This window comes from Pyxicephalus adspersus, chromosome 11, assembly GCF_032062135.1.
Source record: "Pyxicephalus adspersus chromosome 11, UCB_Pads_2.0, whole genome shotgun sequence".
In the NCBI taxonomy this organism is placed as follows: domain Eukaryota; kingdom Metazoa; phylum Chordata; class Amphibia; order Anura; family Pyxicephalidae; genus Pyxicephalus; species Pyxicephalus adspersus.
Genome location: NC_092868.1, coordinates 19,620,724 through 19,638,840, shown reverse-complemented (window position 1 = coordinate 19,638,840; position 18,117 = coordinate 19,620,724). Strand labels below are relative to the sequence as shown.

Below are 18,117 nucleotides of genomic sequence, written 5' to 3'. Positions count from 1 at the left end.
CCCCACACACACACACACACACAAAAAAAAGATAATGTCTATACCATTATTATTATAAATATCGACCTTTTCCTATATTGTTAAAGTGTATATATAGATAGGAATACCCCAATATATATGTATTTTACATTGCTTGTGTAGGCAAATATTAAGATCAGATACACTTGCATTTCTTTGTTTTTTGTTTTTTTTAATGTAATTTATTAAGTAAAACCTTTATTGATGTAACTTATTAGGACTGTATGGTGATATCAAATGGAACCTTCTGCAATATACGCCCCTTTCTACAAAAGATCCGATCTATTATCTACTACAAAACTTTTACTGATGTAATGTATTTTTACTGTATTATGATACTCAACAAACTTTTTGTAATAAACTTTTCCTAACCTAAGATCTGATCTATATACTATTTGTGTTAAAATACAGCTCCACCCGTCTCATTTCCCTGCAGTTCAAGAAATCATTAATGTGACATATGATCATGAGATGGGACCCCTGGATATGCCCCCTGACTTGCGAGGGACTGGGGCATCGGCATAAATTTGGTCGGTGCACTAGGAGCGGATGGTGGTGACACTGTCACCCCATCATGCTGCATCCTCGTATGTGCCCGTTCTATTGGACAAGTGCGCTGTGCTAATCGCGGTACATCATCTAGACGCATGGCGTACTAGCACTGAGCCAGAGGACCTGCCGTGGGATTCCCCTCTCTCCCCCTCCCCTCTTTTCCTCCCCTTTTCCTCCAGGTCACCCGATGGGCGGACTCCTACAGGATGTCCTCCAATCGGATGTCTTCTATGCACGACGACCACGCTGTCCGACGTGCACATGGTGAGAGGAACTTCCAGAATGCTGACCCATTAGTCCATATATGGGCGGCTTCAGGATACTCCCCTGTTATTCGGCTTTCCACCCTTTGATTGCAGCGGCGGTTCACATTGCAGGCAACTCTGAGACACATCCAGGGGTAAGTGCCTAAACAAACAAACCTGAATAATGGCATAATATACTTTGGCACGGAATAAATAAGCTTCTATAGCAATGTTTTACCCACTAAAGGTTTATTAGTGGATTCTTATCAGAAGCACATCTTATACCTATTCATCCTTATAGTGGACGTATCCCTCATATCCAGAAGGGTAGGAAATAACTAAAACTACCTTTAATACACAATATACATTACTATATAGAATGTTCATTAAGAAAACCTATTAGAAACCCCATACAAAAGGAGTGCTTTTTCATACAGGCTGAAGAGAATTACTTTTTTATTCCACAAAATGACATTTGCGCACAAGTAAGGATAATGTAAGTCTGTTACCATATTTTTATGACATCTTACTCATTCACTTAAATAAAATGATCTATTATTATGGGTTTACTGATAGTATGGGAATATACATGCCTGCTTCCAGCAGATATGTATATCCCTACAAATGTATTTATCTATATAAGGAAAAAGCAGTATGTGGAAAACTAGTAAAGATATTTCTGAACTAAGGAGACTATTCAAACATATTGTACATATTGTGCATACAGGATATTCTTTTTGACCCCTGATGTACCATATAAGATTAAATACTAAGACTAATATGAGATTGATTATTGTAACCTTAGATAGTACATTCCAATGAAAGTAACCTAATTATCACTAAACGTATGAAATAAGACAGTTATTTAAATACCAATATATTATTGTAACACATGTCTATTAAATATTTAGATGTTTTCAAGAAACAGTGCTTTGAACTCCAATATACGTAGCATCACCCCTGAGGAAGCCTAGATTGGGCGAAACGCATTGGGTTATCAAAGCTGCGATATAAGAAATATTCATATGTTACATGTTCTATGCACTTTAAGTAATTGTGTCTAGTATAGGAGGTACATAACCTCTAAAAGGGAGGAAGTACATTTCTAACTGTACTGTGGATGGTAATGAAAATGTTTGGGTAACTAACCTCAAGGGATGAGGAAGTACCTTATTAATTTGTATTGGTGGTATTATATTTGCTCTTTTATACACTAGAGAATGTATTAAGTTTTGTTGAATACACAAGAAATTGTTGCCAAAAAACCCTGTCTTTGGACCATATTTATTTTGATATTATAATTTTCCAGGGCTGGCGAAAAAATGTACTTTCCCTGTCAGGAACAAACACATGAATCCTAAATCCATTGTTCCATATCTGTCCCTATTAAAAAGTCTCCAAAATTTTGGAAGATCTGAGCACCACGGAGATGGTCAAGGAACTCAGGGATAAGAGTGGGTAGTGTTTTTTTTTTCGAACAGGTTCATTAAAAAAGGACCTGAGGTTCAACAGGTACACTGGATGGGACCAGAAGCTGATCCAGGCGGGTAGTGAGCACATGAAGCTAGCGAAGTACCTGGGTTTGAGTAGCTTCCTGGAAGCCCAGCCTCTGGGAGAGTAGTTGGTTGGGGTCTGCTGAGGTCTGACAGGGTGTATATATGGTTCGTGCAAACTGTCACGCTAAGTGGGCTATGGGTGCACTACGGCTTGCACAGAGGTGGTTGAGTCCTGGGAAAGGCCAAAGCGCAAAGTTTAAGCATTAACCAGGTCCTCTCCAGAGCCTCTGATGGTGAGGATGTTGCGCCGCTAATTACTGTTAAGTTGCGGTCCTTGGGCACACCAAGGTGGGCAATATAAAACATGGTACCAAATCACAAAGCAGAAGGATAGTCGAGAAAGGCCGGGGTCAAGGCAGGCAGCACGCAAGAAAGGTCAAGTTACATATCAGAGGGTCAATTACCAGGGATCCAGGAGATAGACACCAGCGACACGGGGGCCAGAGCAGACACAGGGAACACAGGAGACACTGGAAGCAACAGGAGGCACAGATGACACAGAAATATCCACAGACAGGAACACTGGAACAGCACAGGGAAGTTGGCTGGGAACCAACAGACTGGACAATGACGGATTAATGCAGGAACTGGACAGAGGAAACACTGAATTAGCCAACAGGGGTACAGGAACTAGCTCAACAGAACTAGGGGCTTGGCACCAGTGGAGACACGTTGAACGAACACTAAATAGCCAGGGATGAAAAAAGGGCTATTTTCTGATTGGCCAGCGGATTGAGCGAAACTGATAAAGCTTGGGACCAGAGGCATGGCCAGAGTCAAAACTACCCGCATGCGCAGGAGAGAGATGCCTGCGCTTTAGGGAGGAAGAGGTAAGTGTGACTGTAAGGCCCAGGCCAGTACCAGTATTCCCCAGACACCAGTCCCCCAATCTATAGCTGCAGTCTTCACATATAGCAGCCCCTGCGGAACTGGTTGCGTCTCCCAGCACTTTGTTGCCCCCAGGACTTGGTGCGCTCAAGCTTCTAGATCTTCCTCCGCTGCCTTTCCTCCTTCTGCCACCAAAGGTCCCCCTTTGAGTGGGGGATGTAACTGAGCATTACAGTTTTCAGGCTCCACCAGCGGAGAGGAGGAGCTCCAAGGCAGAGCGGTTGGTGTTTGTCGCATTGCTAGCAGTCAAGACCAGGCATCATTGCCATCCCCCACACCGTCTACCCCATCGTCCAATATTTCTGTGGTTAGCATTAGCAGCATCCAACCTTCCATCCCCCAGATGCTGGATCCCAAGAGAAAATATGGTCCAAATGACCCCAAAACAAGGCTAATCAATGCAGCAACTGCACAGCTGATTGTGTTTGAGCTCCTCCCTTACTGGCTGCTGGACTCCAATGTGTTCCCTTACACATTCCTCTGCACAAACCCATAGTACGTGCCCAAGCGGCAGTATTTGCACAAAAATGTGTTCCTGCTTTGCATGAACACATGCAGAGCAATGTGTCTGTGGCCCTGCAGCTCTCTGACAAGGTGCACTTGACAACCGACAGTTGGTCGAGCAAGCACGGACTGGGAAGATAAATTTCCTACACAAGCTCACTGGGTAACTTTGGTGGCAGCAGGGGAAGATGCAGCTGCAGGAAGGCCTTAATACCTAGCTCCGCCCAGAGCCCATCGCCATGCAATCTCTTCCTCGCCATGCAATCTCTTCCTCGACCTCCACTACCACCTCCTCCTTTGACTTGCCTTCCTAAACTTCTTCCTTACACACGTACCTTGCCTGGCCCACGTCATGAACCTCATAGTACAACGCTTCCTTGCAAAGTACCCAGGCCTCCAGCCGCTGTTGCTGAAAGCCAGAAAGTTGTCAGCGCACTTCCGTCGGTCGTACACAGCCAGTGCCAGATTTTTGGATTTACAGCAAAACCTCAATCTGCCAGGGCACCGGGTAATTTGTGATGTGGTCACTCTTTGGAATTCCACCTTTTACATGCTGCAGCGGCTGTCTGAACAACAGAAAGTGGTGGTGGATTACGAGTCTGTTCGTTTCAGACGTATACCTACACTACCTTTCCTCAGCCCTGCGGAGTGGCTGCAAATTGAGGACTTGTGCACTGTATTTTCACCTTTTGAAGAGGCCACCAGGATGATCAGGAGGAATCAGGCCTGTGTCAGTGACACCCTCCCCATCATATGCCTGCTGGAACAGATGATGATGCAGCTCGGTCACGACACAGAGCGGGCGCTGCAGGAAGAGATGACGTTTACAACATCATCCAGGACATGCGTGCCTACTAGGCATAGTGTACCGCAAATCCAGGAAGAGGAGGAGGTGGAGGAGGATGAGGAGGAGATTGCAGGCATGTGAGAAGGGGAGGAAGGGGCAGAGGAAGATATGGAGGGTATATGGCAGCCATCCACCCAAACACCAGGCGGCATGTTCCGTGGATGGCAAGACCAGGCAGAGGAGAAGGTGGAGGACATCCCTGTGCTGCTGTTCGACCCACAGGATGTCTGAGTCCAGAATTCCCTCAGCTGTGGGAACTTTGAGCCACATGACAGCCTTCATGCAGGAGCATAGCCAAAAACGTGCGCATACAGCACATAAAAACATAAGGGACTTGTGCTCAGCCTTTCCATATGCCAGCAGCAGCAGCAAGGATCCTTATGGCAGTTACACCAGCCATGGCAGCCAAACAACTACCTTAACGTACGGCTTGGGTAGTGTAACTGGCTAATTTTTTGACTGAAAGACCCCCCATGGGGCACTCTGCCTCCACTCTGAAGCCTGTGTATGGCTTGTAAAGAAGTGGTAAAACCTGGCAGCTAATTTTTGGTCCTGAGGAACCCCCTTGGGGCCCTTTCTGCCTCTACTCAGAAGCCTGTATAAAATCTGGCATTTTCCCTTAACCTCCCCATAAAATGGCCTTGCCAGCAACATAAAAAAGCCTTCCTGATTTTTTTCTTGCCTTGTACAGTGTTTTGCAGAGCTGTAGGGAGTCTTGACATGTCTTTTTAAATGTATTTGTAGGCTGTAGATGTCCCAAAATTCACTTTGATTTATGGAAAGTCTCAAACAGATAGACCCCATCTGGAGAACCATACTTCCAAGGCAGGTATGACGATTGAGTGGTCAAAACTCTAGCTGTCCAATCTATCAGACAATACCTTTGATGCTGCAGTGCTACTGTAATTTCTCCACATATATCTAACTGGATTGTATTTCACAGGCCTTTTGGGAAAGGTCTGACCTGTAATAGGGCAGTTGTTGTCCTCCCATGAAGTAAACATTTTTCCCATTAGGTAAACATGGTTCACAATTGCAAACTAAACTTTATATCTGGGTATTTATACCAGACCACCACACTGCTTCTCTGCAAAGTTGTTTTGTTTGTACCACACCTAAATGGCTTTTATAAGTCATTTTCAGAACTGATTGCCAAAGTGTAACTGGAATTACTGCTCGCCCTTATTACACACAAACTCCCTTCCAAGATGATAATTCTTGGTAGTACAGCTGAAGATGTCCTGCTAAGACGACAGTCATCCTCCCTATAAGAAGGAAAATACTTCTTGAATCACTGGATCATTCTGAGATGCAGTTACCAGGTCTTGTGGTGTAACTGTGACGACTGCCGAATTCGAAGTTCCTTTTTTTGGTAGTCTTTTCCCTCCTCCAATTGGAGGACAACAAGGGCCAAAAAGCTGCCTCTTGATTTAATTTTCTAGGCCTATAGCGACTTTCAAAGTTGTACTGAAACTGAAAAGCCTGTCTGAACATCTATGTATCTGAAGAGAACAATGGCCAGATCCAGAAACTGATAGCAAAGAAGATAGGACTTGGTGATCAGATTTCAGGGTAAACGTTCTACCATAAAATAAGGAAAGCAACAGTTCACATGTTCATGTACAGGCCAATGCCAGTTTTTTTTGCTGCAGAGTATTATTGTTCAGCTGTGTAGAGAGCTTTAGAAGCAAAAGGAACGGGTGCTCCTTTCCTTACTGAATCTGTGATGAAACTGCACCCAAAGCAACAGTGGAAGCATCACATTAGACAAACTTTAGAGCAGTTGGTAAAAAATAAGAAAGCATTAGTGCAGAAGCTATTCAGTGTATGTACTGCCTCTTTTTTAAATAAGACATGGAATGGTGATGTAATTTCACTTAATTCAATACAATACAGGGGCAGAATTATGTCTCCATCTCTCTAGTCTATTCCCCTTTTAATACAAGAAAGTCCATTACTAGCTTTAGATATTGCAGCTTGGCATTGCATGCTGTTCAGTCTATGATCTACTAGAACCCTCGGATCCTTTTCCATTTCTGATCCCCCCCCCCCCAACTGTATTCCCCCTGGACAGTATGAAGCATGCATGTTGTTAGCCCCCAAGTGCATAACTTTACATTTATCTATATTGCATAACTTTACATTTATCTATATTAAATGTAATTTACCACTTGGCTGCCCAATCAAACAGTACATCCAGGTCTGCTTGTAGATTATAGACACCCTTTATAAACTCAATTCCATTACATAGTTTGGTGTCATCTGCAAACACATAAATTGTACTTTTAATCCCAAACTCTATATCATTTATAAAGTTGTTAAACAGTAAAGGTCCCAACACTGAACCCTGGGGTACACCACTAATACCCTTAGACCATTCAGAGTATGAATCATTAATTACTCTCTGGATAAATAACTCTCTGGATGCAGTCTTTAAGCCAGTTCTCTATTCATTTACAGGTTGACTTTTCTAAACCTATTGACCCTAACTTGCATATTAACCGTCTGTGGGGTGCGATGTCAAATGCATTAGCAAAGTCCAAGTACACTATATCAACTGCTATTCCACTGTCCACCTGTTTACTTCCTCAAAAAAAGAGAGTAAATTTGCCAACTTCGGTCTTTCTTGAAGCCATGAAGCCAGCTAGCAGAAACTCCCCTATGTGGTTCTTTATCAAACTCTCTAGGACGTTTTCAACTATGGACAGTAAACTAACCGATCTGTAGTTACCTGGTAATAACTTTGCTCCCTTTTTGAAGATTTTGGCTTTATGCCAATCGATCAGTACCATGCCAGTGACTAAAGAGTCTTTGAAAATTAGAAATAAGGGCTCTAAAATAATATAGCTCAGCTCTTTGAGGACACGTGGATGTAATCCATTAGGTTCTGGTGCTTTGTTAGCCTTAATTTTGCCCAACTGTTTTATGTCAATTTTGAGCCATTGTGACTCATTTACATGTGACATCCTTTAAGGGGCCTACATGCTCAGATCTGATCTTTTTGCTATTAATATATTTAAAAAATTTGGGGAGTTTGCCTTACATTCCGGTGCAATCTTTCATTTTGAAGTTTTGCACATGTTATGTCCTTTCTACATCTTTTGATATATTCCTTATAGTTTTCAAACGATGAAGGTGATCCTTCATTTTTATATTTTTGGAATGCCCTTTTCTTGTTCCTTATGGCTTTTTTAACATCAGCTGTGAGCCACATAGGTTTTAATTTTAGCCTCTTAAACTTTTTACTCGTTGGAATATATTTTCAGTTTGCTTTTGTAGAACAAACTTAAACCATTCCCATTTCTGTTCTTTGTTCTTTTGAGGACAATGTTGTGTCCCAGTCCAAGTCACAGAGAGTCGCCCTTAATAATGGAAAATTTGCTATCCTATAATTAAATGTTTTTATCTTTCCTGTTTTTGCTGTTTACAACTTACATTAAATGAAATCATAATATGGTCACTGCTACCCAGATTCTCTTTTATGATGCACATTTGGTAAAAGCTCTGCATTGTTAGAAAGAACTAGGTCCAGTAGAGTATCATTTCTAGTTGGGGCTTCTATAAACTGTACAATAAAATTATCTTCCCTTTTGCCGTTCCTGTAGTGCCATTACTCCAGTCAATTTTAGGGTAGTTGAAACCTCAATTGATTAAAACTCTTCCACTTTTTGCTGCTTTTGCTATCTGTGCTAGTATTTGATTTTCTATTTCTTCCCTAGCAATGGGGGGCCTATAGCAGACTCCAATAATAAATTGTGTTTTATGCATCCCCACATTCAACTCCGATCATAATGCCTCAATTTCATCGCTTGTTCCATCTGCACTTTCACATTCATTTTCAGATCACTTCTCACATACAGACACCACCACCCTTTTGTTTGACTCTGTCTTTACGAAAGAGAGTATAACCAGGAATATTGACAGCCCAGTCATGTGAAGAACAAAGCCAGGATTTTGCAAAGCCAACTAAGTCATAATGTTCTTCATTCATTAAGGCTTCCAACTCCCCTATTTTGTTTGCCAGACTTCTAGCATTGGTGAACAGGCTCTTTAATCCATTGCTGCATTTATCAGCATTGTTTGCCAAATCATTTTGTTTTTCAGTACAACTAGTACTGCACAATCCAATGTTTGTAACATGGGAAGCTCCATACATTTATCCATAACCCTCCCCCCCACTATCCTCAATCCACCCTCCACTAGTGGCTGACTCATGACTAACCTTTCTGCCACCTTATTTAACTGTCCCACCCCTCTCTGTCCTAGTTTAAATATCCTTCCACCATTCCTCTACATGATTCCCCTGGCACAGCAGACCCCTTTCATTTAGGTGCAAACTATCTCTGGCATACAGGTTGTACCCCAATGAAAAGTTAGCCCAGTGCTCTATGAACCCAAACCCTTCCTTTTTGCACCAGGACTCAAGCCATGCGTTTAGCTGTCCAAGCTCCCTCTGCCTTTCCAACATGGACCAAGACAGCTGGGTCCTGGCAGCAGGGGTCTGGGCGACAAACTATTCTATCAGTCCTCCTGATCATAAAATCCCCTACGACAATCAATTGTCTTTTCCTTCCTGCATTTCCCTCCCCTTCCCTACTAGATGGTTTTCCCAGATACAATGTTTGTTTGTTTACAAGGATTTATATAAGTTTACTTACAGTTTGTAGTTACTATAAGGATTTAACTCCTTTTTGTCTTTAAACTCCTGTGTTTACTCATGAGACATAATACTTAATTATGGTATTAAGCACTATATATTTTATCTTAAGCATCATCCATTCATCACAGTATTATTCCATAATACCCTATTTCACCAATATTCCTAGATTTCTACACATTCTAAAACATTCTTAATTTTAATGCTACTAAAATGCATCATACTTTCCAACCAGAGAAATTGCATTTCTGTATTACTTTAGAACTGAGCGTTTTAGTACTTTAGAACTGAGACTAAAACTGGTTTATTGGAGGATTTGGGAAATCCAATCTAAAACTCAACTGAATTGTGACTATTCATCGATGGCTCAAAGCGGAGCTTAAAGTGTATCCTCCTTCACAATGGCATTATATGTGGGTCAGTCCCAATTAGCCATTCAGTTTCTCTCTGTGAAGAATATGCAGACATAAAGAGAGTCATTGAATTGTTGCGATATCACCAACACAATTAGGTCATCTATGTTGACCTTAAAATGGTATGCTTCCTTCTTGGTCAGCAATGCGGATACATCAGGTATCCCTGTTATCTATGCATGTGGGACAGCAGAGCTCATAGAAGGCAAGATCCAAACATTCTACATGAGTCACTTGTTGATAGAAAGAATATTATTTTCCCCCCTATGCATATGAAACTGGGTCTGATGAAGTAGTTTGTTAAAGCTTTGCCAAATGAGGGAGACTGTTTCAAGTACCTCATTTTGCTATTTTCTAGCCTGTCATTTGAAAAAATAAAGGCCGGTGTGTTTGATGGTCCACATTTCATCAGGACAATGTCAGAAGTCGAAAAGAATGCTTGGTTATCATTCAAAGCCATTGTCAAGGCTTTTCTTGGAAACACATGAGCAAATAATTACACAAAAATTGTCCAGAAACTCTTGGAGAGCTACAAAATGCTTGGTTGCAATAGGAGCATCAAGGTACATTTTCAGCATAGCCATCTTTCTAATTTCCCAGGAAAACCTTTGTTGCAGTCAGTGATGAGCAAGGTTAACTATTCCACCAGGATTTGAAGGTCATGGAAGGACGATATCGCGGTAGATGGGATGTAATATGATGCCTGACTATTGTTGGAGCATTCAGCATGATTTTCCTAACACTGAACACTTCAGGAAAAGTTATAAGCGTAAATTTTTACCTTAACTGCTTACCTGAATAATTTTCAAATGTTTTACTGTAAAAAAATGTCATGGAGCAACAATAAATCTTTTTTATGAACAAAAGAAATTTAAATAAACAGTACATTCAAGTTATTTCATTATTTTTTCATTGTATGTAAAATTTGTATGTTTGTTGAGAAAAATGGAGCGTACCCTGTATCTTGAAAATTGGATGTGATAGCAAAAAACTGGGGTCATTTTCTGGATTCACCACCCAAAAATTAGTATAAAACAAAAATCTAACTCAACAAAAAATGCCTTTCCTGGTGTTTTTTATCTGATCTAATAGTATATGTGTCCCAAGCTCCCCTGTGGAAGCCGATATGGTGAAACGCGTCAGGACATAAGGACTTTACCTTTAAGGTCACAACAAACACGATCCTTTTGAGTAAGCCAAACAGGATCTTTGTTGGCATTTTCTATGTTTTATCTAAACTAGGAGTGTATCTCAACTAGGAGTGTATGTCTAGAAACCTTACAAAAAAATACCCCCTTACCCAGCATGATGTCAATGCAAACGGAAAACAAGGGGGGGTATAGCACATGATTGTTAATTGTGAATATGCTCTATATCTCGTACCATATGTATTAGACTTTTGACTTACTTTAAATATATCTTAGCCAATAAAAAACCCTCCTTGCTCTTTCATTTGCTCCTCCGCCTGCAATGCAGCAAACAGGCCCACACAATAATCACATTTTGTTAGGTTGAACTGGCCTGTTCTGGTGTAGCGAAAAATCCTTTCCCATGGACACTAAGCATTTCAATAAATAACAGTTTGCTCTGGAAAATATTAGCAGCATCTATTAAACATTCACCAAACACCATCACTACCAGACATTCTGCAATATCTGTTCTTCAAAGAAAGGAGGTATTAACTCTAACATTTACTTGTACACTTACACTATTTATATATACCGTATTTTTCGGACCATAAGATGCACTTTTTTTCCCCCTAAAGTGGGGGGAAAATCAGGGTGCGTCTTATGGTCCGAATGCATATTTTTTTACTTACCTGTATCCCCGCCGGTCCCCGCAGCCTCCTCTGTGTTCCTGTGTCCCAGCGTGCGGCACTTGTGCCCGCCCACGAAGGCGGCGCCGATTGATTTCATGAATGCCGATCGGTGCCGCCTTCATGGGCGGGCACAAGTGCCACACGCTGGATCTCAGGGAAACACAGAGGAGGAACACAGACAGAGGCAGATAGCAGCCAATGTCTGTGTTCCTCCTCTGTGTTCCCCTGTGTTCCAGTGTGCGGCACTTGTGCCCGCCCACGAAGGCGGCGCCGATTGATTTCATGAATGCCGATCGGTGCCGCCTTCATGGGCGGGCACAAGTGCCGCACGCTGGATCTCAGGGAAACACAGAGGAGGAACACAGACAGAGGCAGATAGGAGCCAATGTCTGTGTTCCTCCTCTGTGTTCCCCTGTGTTCCAGCGTGCGGCACTTGTGCCCGCCCATGAAGGCAGCGCCGATTGATTTGATGAATGCCGATCGGCGCCGCCTTCATGGGCGGGCACAAGTGCCGCACGCTGGATCTCAGGGGAAATCAAATGAATTTTTTTTTTCTTGTTTTCCCGTGCGGAAAACCTGGTGCGTCTTATAGTCCGGAGCGTCTAATGGTCCGAAAAATACGGTACATGTTGATTTGAGAGAATATTACACTCAAAGGCGTGTAGCTTTTTGTATTTGCCTTTGGTGTGCATTTGCACATTTGTGTAGATACTACAACTCTACACTGCCACTTTGCTTGGTTTGTGCAGGCATTTTTAAATGCCCATGCATGTGTTTATAGCAATTTTTAATGCTTAAAGCCTTATAACTAAAGTGAATGTAATAATGGGATGTTAGGCAAATATGGGTAACTTGCTATATAGGGGTGGATTGCCCATCAAGACTTACTGATATGTTTGATCCATATAAACATGCACCTATCTTCACCTTATCTTCACTCTTCATTGTGACTAAATATAAACCTTTTTTCAGTATGTTATCAGTAAATTAATGAATGATGGTTATTATAAATGTGTAACATTGTTAAGTTTATAAATGCTTTTTCTTTGTTTAGTAGGACAGCCATAATTTTAAAAGTGATGCATTGTAACACCTAGAAGAAATAGCAATGGCTGATCCTGGCCTTTGTTCTAGCGACTACTTGGAGGGCAAAACCCCAATACTCACACCTGCTGTTGTGAGTGCGGGGCAATGTTGGTGCGATGGGTGATAGCTTGTGTTTCACCGGTTGTTACGAATTGCACTCCACCTGCCACCAAAGCTTGTATACAGCCACTCACATCTGGCTGTGACTTTTTCCCCAGTTGGGGGTGGAGTCATTGTACTCCACGTGATCTTTGTCAATCAGTGCGGCGGGTATTTCAGAGGGGACAGCGCTACACATCTGAGCTATGGCAAAGACTTGAAATTGGTGCTTCAGGTGCACCTCTGGTTCATAAAAATTGTTAAAACCTTTGAAAAAATTGAGAACAAGTAGATTGGAATGCAAGCAATGATCGTGTTTAAATTCTTTTTAGCTTTTGTGAGACTGGGAGACATAAGGATGAGACTCCATGTAGGTGAGTTGCGCTTGTTATATACATGGATTGGATGTAACATTGCGCTTTGATGATTCAAACCTAGATAATTTATATACCAATTTGCAATGCACCGATAACGATTGCAAGGTTTTGGGTTCATACATACTGGGGGGGCAGCATTTATACTTAACCACCTTAGCCGTATTCCCGAGTGTGGTTCGGGGTAAAAAAAAAATGCTGACAGCATCCTCTGGCCGAGTCCTCTTCCTCCAATCTTCAGCTGGCGAGTGCACTGATGTTCCTGGTGACGTCGGTGCATGCGTCAGTGCGTTCAGGAGGCACGGCGGGAAATTCAAAAATATTTTGCATTGGATTAAATACAAAGTATAACTGTATTGAATCCAATACAAAGTATTCATTATTTATTTATATATATATATATATATATATATATATATATATATATATATATATATATATATGCTACTGTACAGTTATATTACAGGTTTCAGTATTTTTATGCACCTTTTGTTTTACCAGATTTTTTTTTAATTTAAACTTTATTATTAAATATTGGACATATTTTGGTGAGTTATGTCACACACAGAGAGACAGGACCAATAGGGGCGTATGGAGGTGGTGCGAGCCCTGGGAAGGGCCAAGGCGCAGAGTCTGAGCCGTAGCCAGGTTTTCTCCAGAGCCTCTGATGGTGAGGATGTTGCGCTGCTGGTTACAGACAGGTTGTGGTCCTTGGGCACACAAAGGTGGGCAAGCACGGTACCAAATCACCAGGCAGGAGGATAGTCAAGGAAAGCCGGGGTCGAGACAGGCAGCAAGCAAGAGAGGTCAGGTGACATGCCAGGGGTCAATAGCAGGAGATCCAGGAGATAGACAACAATGACACAGGGGCCACTGCGGGCACAGGGAACACTGGGGACACTGAAAATGGCAGGAGGCCTAGGAGAAGCAAAGATATCCACAGGCAGACAGGAATACAGGAACAGCACAGGGAAGTTGGCTGGGAACCATCAGACTGGACAATGAGGGGTCAACACGGGAGCTGGACACAGGAAACACTGTATTAAGCAGCAGGTGTGCAGGAACTAGTTCACAGAACTAAGGGGTCAGCACAATGGAGACACAAAGGAGACACGACTTGTTGCAGGAACACAAAATGGAGTCTGTTAGCTAGCTAAATAGCCAGGGCTGGTTAAGAGGCTATTTTCTGATTGGCCGGTGGCATGGACGGAGTTGATAAAGCTTGGCAACAGAGGCATGGCCAGCATCAGAACTGTCGGCATCAGCAGAGGAGGGATGCCTGTGCTTTACCAAGTGTGAGGAACAGGTAGTTGTGCCAAATTATGCCTAAGAATTATAGGCTACAATGTAAAATACATTTCCATGCAAAACAATGTACTGCTTTTGGCGTAAAAATACGGACATAATTAGAACGCCAGGAGGGTTTAGGAATGTTTAATTTATGTTGAATTTGTGGGGCTAATATGGGATCTTCCCACTCCTCTTTTTCCTTGGAGATTGGGGATGTGGATATATGGGTATATCTTTTAAATAAGTCTGGATGATGAGTGATTCCCTTCGCTGTGCCTAATTTGAAGGAAAGATGTGGGATCGGGATCTGCCAGTCTGTCATAGTGATTTGAATTTATTTGTAACATATGGTTCTATATTATTTTTAATGTCATGATGAATAATATGTATATTTTTATTATGGACATATAGGTCTCAAAACTAACACCTGAAGAAGCAAATAAAATTTGTGAAAAGCATCAGGTTGTTTACCAGTGTTATGTGTAGTTTAAGACTGATTGTTTTGATATACTTAATCAATAGCACAAAGTTCCTAATTATGTACAATAAAATCTGTTAGCAATATTTTAAACATTAGTTGGTTGTATATATATTACATACAGCTATTGCCTTAAAGGTTCTTTTTTTTTAAGTTGTTTTTAGATTTAGCCTAAAGGCCTGATTTAGTAAAGCTTTCCAATACTGGAGAGGTTACACTTTTATTGGTGAAGCTGGGTGATCTAGCAAACCTAAAACGGATCTGGAGGATTCAAAACATTTGCCATCAAATAGCAAATAACTTAAAAGGAATCAATTCCAAGTTTGCTGGATAACACAGCTTCACTGTTGAAAGTGTATCCTCCCCAACCATGGAGAGCTTTAATAAATAAGGCCAAATGTTGGGATGTGACAATATTACCAATTAGATTGGTTATAAAGCCACCACCATACAGTAATTTCATAACTATATATTATTTATGTTGTTCACTAATTACACTTGTATCTTGAGGAATATGTTAAGCCTATAAAAACTTGATAGATTAAGAAATGTGTAAATGTCTAATACACAGAGAATGGACAGCACGGTTGTTCATGACCAGTTACCTTTTGAGTTCAGATGTAAAGGGTACGTCAGGGGTTTTTGGTGACCTAAGAAAAAAAACACAGTGCAAATGTGCACATAAATTCTGGTGGCTTAATCACACACACACACATATTTCCTAAGGAACAATAGAATTCTGTATGAATACAAAAAGGCAATGTAAAATATCCATGTGCTTTTTTATTTTTTGTCCCTAAATCAGCCCAATAAAAGCATTTTCAAAGTGGCAGCATCAACCTAGACTAGCAATTGAGCAGGTTGTAAATAACCTATAAAAATGAGCTCTGGGGTTACGTGACTTTAATGCCAAGAATGGGCTGGACCTAATCCATCCCTCACATATACCTTTTTTTTCAAATCATGGTACTGTCCAACAGCTGTTTTGTAGCAAAAAGTATCTATAAGGCCAAAGGTACATGCAAGAAATGAACATGCCAGCAGTCAGAAATGTTTACCGAATAATGCTAACCTGTGGTAAGTGTCTTTTATTCTGTATTTGAGATTTAGTTTAGAAAAAGAACTGGGAATATTCAGTATGACACTATAACATATAAGTTTTAAAGTGTAGGTATAACCAAAAAGTTTTTTCAGTTTTAGGTTTGGAAGGGTTGAAACCCCTATCATGTTATTTATTGCAGACTGTGAACTCCTAGGCAGACTTTTTTTCACTTCTTGCCCTAAAAACACAAATGTTATAGAAAATGATCCAAAATGAAGGGGAATACAATCTTAAAAAATTGCCACAAAAAACATCCTTTGCATATGTTTATAGAGCATGTTTTAGGCAACTAATATTTACAACACAATTTTGTAATCATGCCAGGAAAGTTTATTAATCAAACCATAATATTAAAAAACACAATGGTATTTAAATCACCAACATTAGCTTGGTTTCCAGCCCATGAGAAAAATGTGGAAAAACAAATCTTTGGAACTGTAAGTATAAGAATTATAAGAAGAGGTGTAAACCTTATATTATTGTTGGTGATTTGTGGAAGATAGGTTTGCAAAAAGATTTGTCAAACGTTTTTATGTATTACTGTAAATTTATAGGTCTCTTGGTTGCCCTAAAGAAGCAGGCTATTGATCCTGCGAAACGCGTTAACAAATATGCTGGAGACACTTTATAAGAATTTATATCATGTGGCTGTAAAACAATTTATGATACTGTTAATTGTATGTGATATATGATTGTGGTTTTTATTATTATGATTTGTTTTTTTTTTTTAATAAAGTTTGCAGACATGATTTTAAAATTGTGTCGTGTATATGAGATGCCTAAAAGCTCCAATAAATATATGCAAAGGAATTTATTCTGTTTAGATTTGGGATATGGCATTTACATTAGATGATATGGCCAAATAGGAAGGTAATGGAATTATTCTCTTAAAGGTAAATTCCAAAATCACAGTTGTTACGAAAGCAGTTCTAGTGGCAGTTTTTATGTTCTGTTACAATTTGACAATGATTATAATGACCATTAGAGTGATGAATCTCCCCAGTAGGGACTGAGACATTGGCCCTGATTTAATAAAGCTCTCCAAGGCTGGAGAGAATACACTTTCACCAGTGAAGCTGGGTGACCCAACAAACTTGGATGTGGCCCAGGATTCAAAGAATTTGCTAGCAAATGACATTGAAGAAATCCATTCCAGGTTTGCTTGATCACCTAGCTTCACTGGTGAAAGTGAATTCTCACCAGCTTTGGAGATCTTTATGAAATCAGGCCCATTGGGTCTGACTTTTTCATCAATGAATGGGGATGATCCAGCAAACCTGGAATGTATTTCCTAAGAGTAATTTGTTAGCAAATGTTTTCAATCCTGAACCAGATCCATTCCAGGTTTGCTGGATCACCCAGGTATCTTTTCTAGTTTTGGAGAGCTTTAATATATTAAGCCCATTAGGACAATCTTGACAAGTGTCTATCTAGACTCTATCTAGGGTGGCCAGGATAGCCAAGAAAAGCCAGATTAGGAGGTATGGGATGAATGGCCCTTGAAGTCCATTAGCGGGGAAATTATACTTCTAAATTATACTTAGAAGTGTATCCTAATAAATAAACAAAAATCTAATTAATTGCAGCCTACCAAAAATTAGATGGTAAAACTCCACAGCAGCTTACAGCTCTGACCTCACTGCTTAGACTTTAGATCTATACCTCCAGACCTTAGATCTTGGGAAGAGACAGTCAGTTTTGGAATGACTCATTTCAGGTCTAGAGGTGTTACTTGTGTACCCTGTGCTCAACAAAGAAGTGAAAAAGAGACTACTACTGTAGAGTTGAGAGTGAGAAAAGACTAAAAAGAACAGGGTTCTGTTTGGCAAAGCAAAAGCAAGTATATTGTTGAAATATCAACAAATTCACAAAATAACAAAGGTAGAGAACATTTCTGATACAAAACAAAAGGATAATAATATCTTGTGGTTCCAGATTCATTAGTAAGTCATGGGCCTAAAAAACTTGTCTCTATACAGAGCCCATCTAAGATACTATTTAATTCATTGGTGACTCAGAGACCCTGATTTATGAAAGCTCTCCAAGGCTGGAGAGAATACACTTTCATCAGTGCAGCTGGGTGATCCAGGAAACCTGAAATGGATCTGCTCCAGGATTCAAAACATTCGCTAGCAAATGATTTTTTAAAATCCATTCCATGTTTTCTGGATCACACTGCTTTACTTCTG

The 18,117-nt window shown here is 40.7% G+C and overlaps 1 protein-coding gene across 4 annotated transcripts in view; it reads right to left on the bottom strand.

Annotated features, from left to right (window-relative positions):
* Nucleotides 1-18,117, bottom strand: part of LOC140340209 (receptor-type tyrosine-protein phosphatase H-like) — a 362,696-nt gene that overhangs the window by 111,204 nt on the left and 233,375 nt on the right. For all 4 annotated transcript variants that reach the window (XR_011922623.1, XM_072425256.1, XM_072425257.1 and 1 more), the window contains exon 13: nt 15,432-15,476. Coding sequence is in view for 3 of the 4 variants with exons in the window: in XM_072425256.1 (XP_072281357.1) it covers nt 15,432-15,476 (45 nt within the window). In the remaining variant the exon portion in view is untranslated. The remainder of the gene's footprint in view (nt 1-15,431; nt 15,477-18,117) is intronic.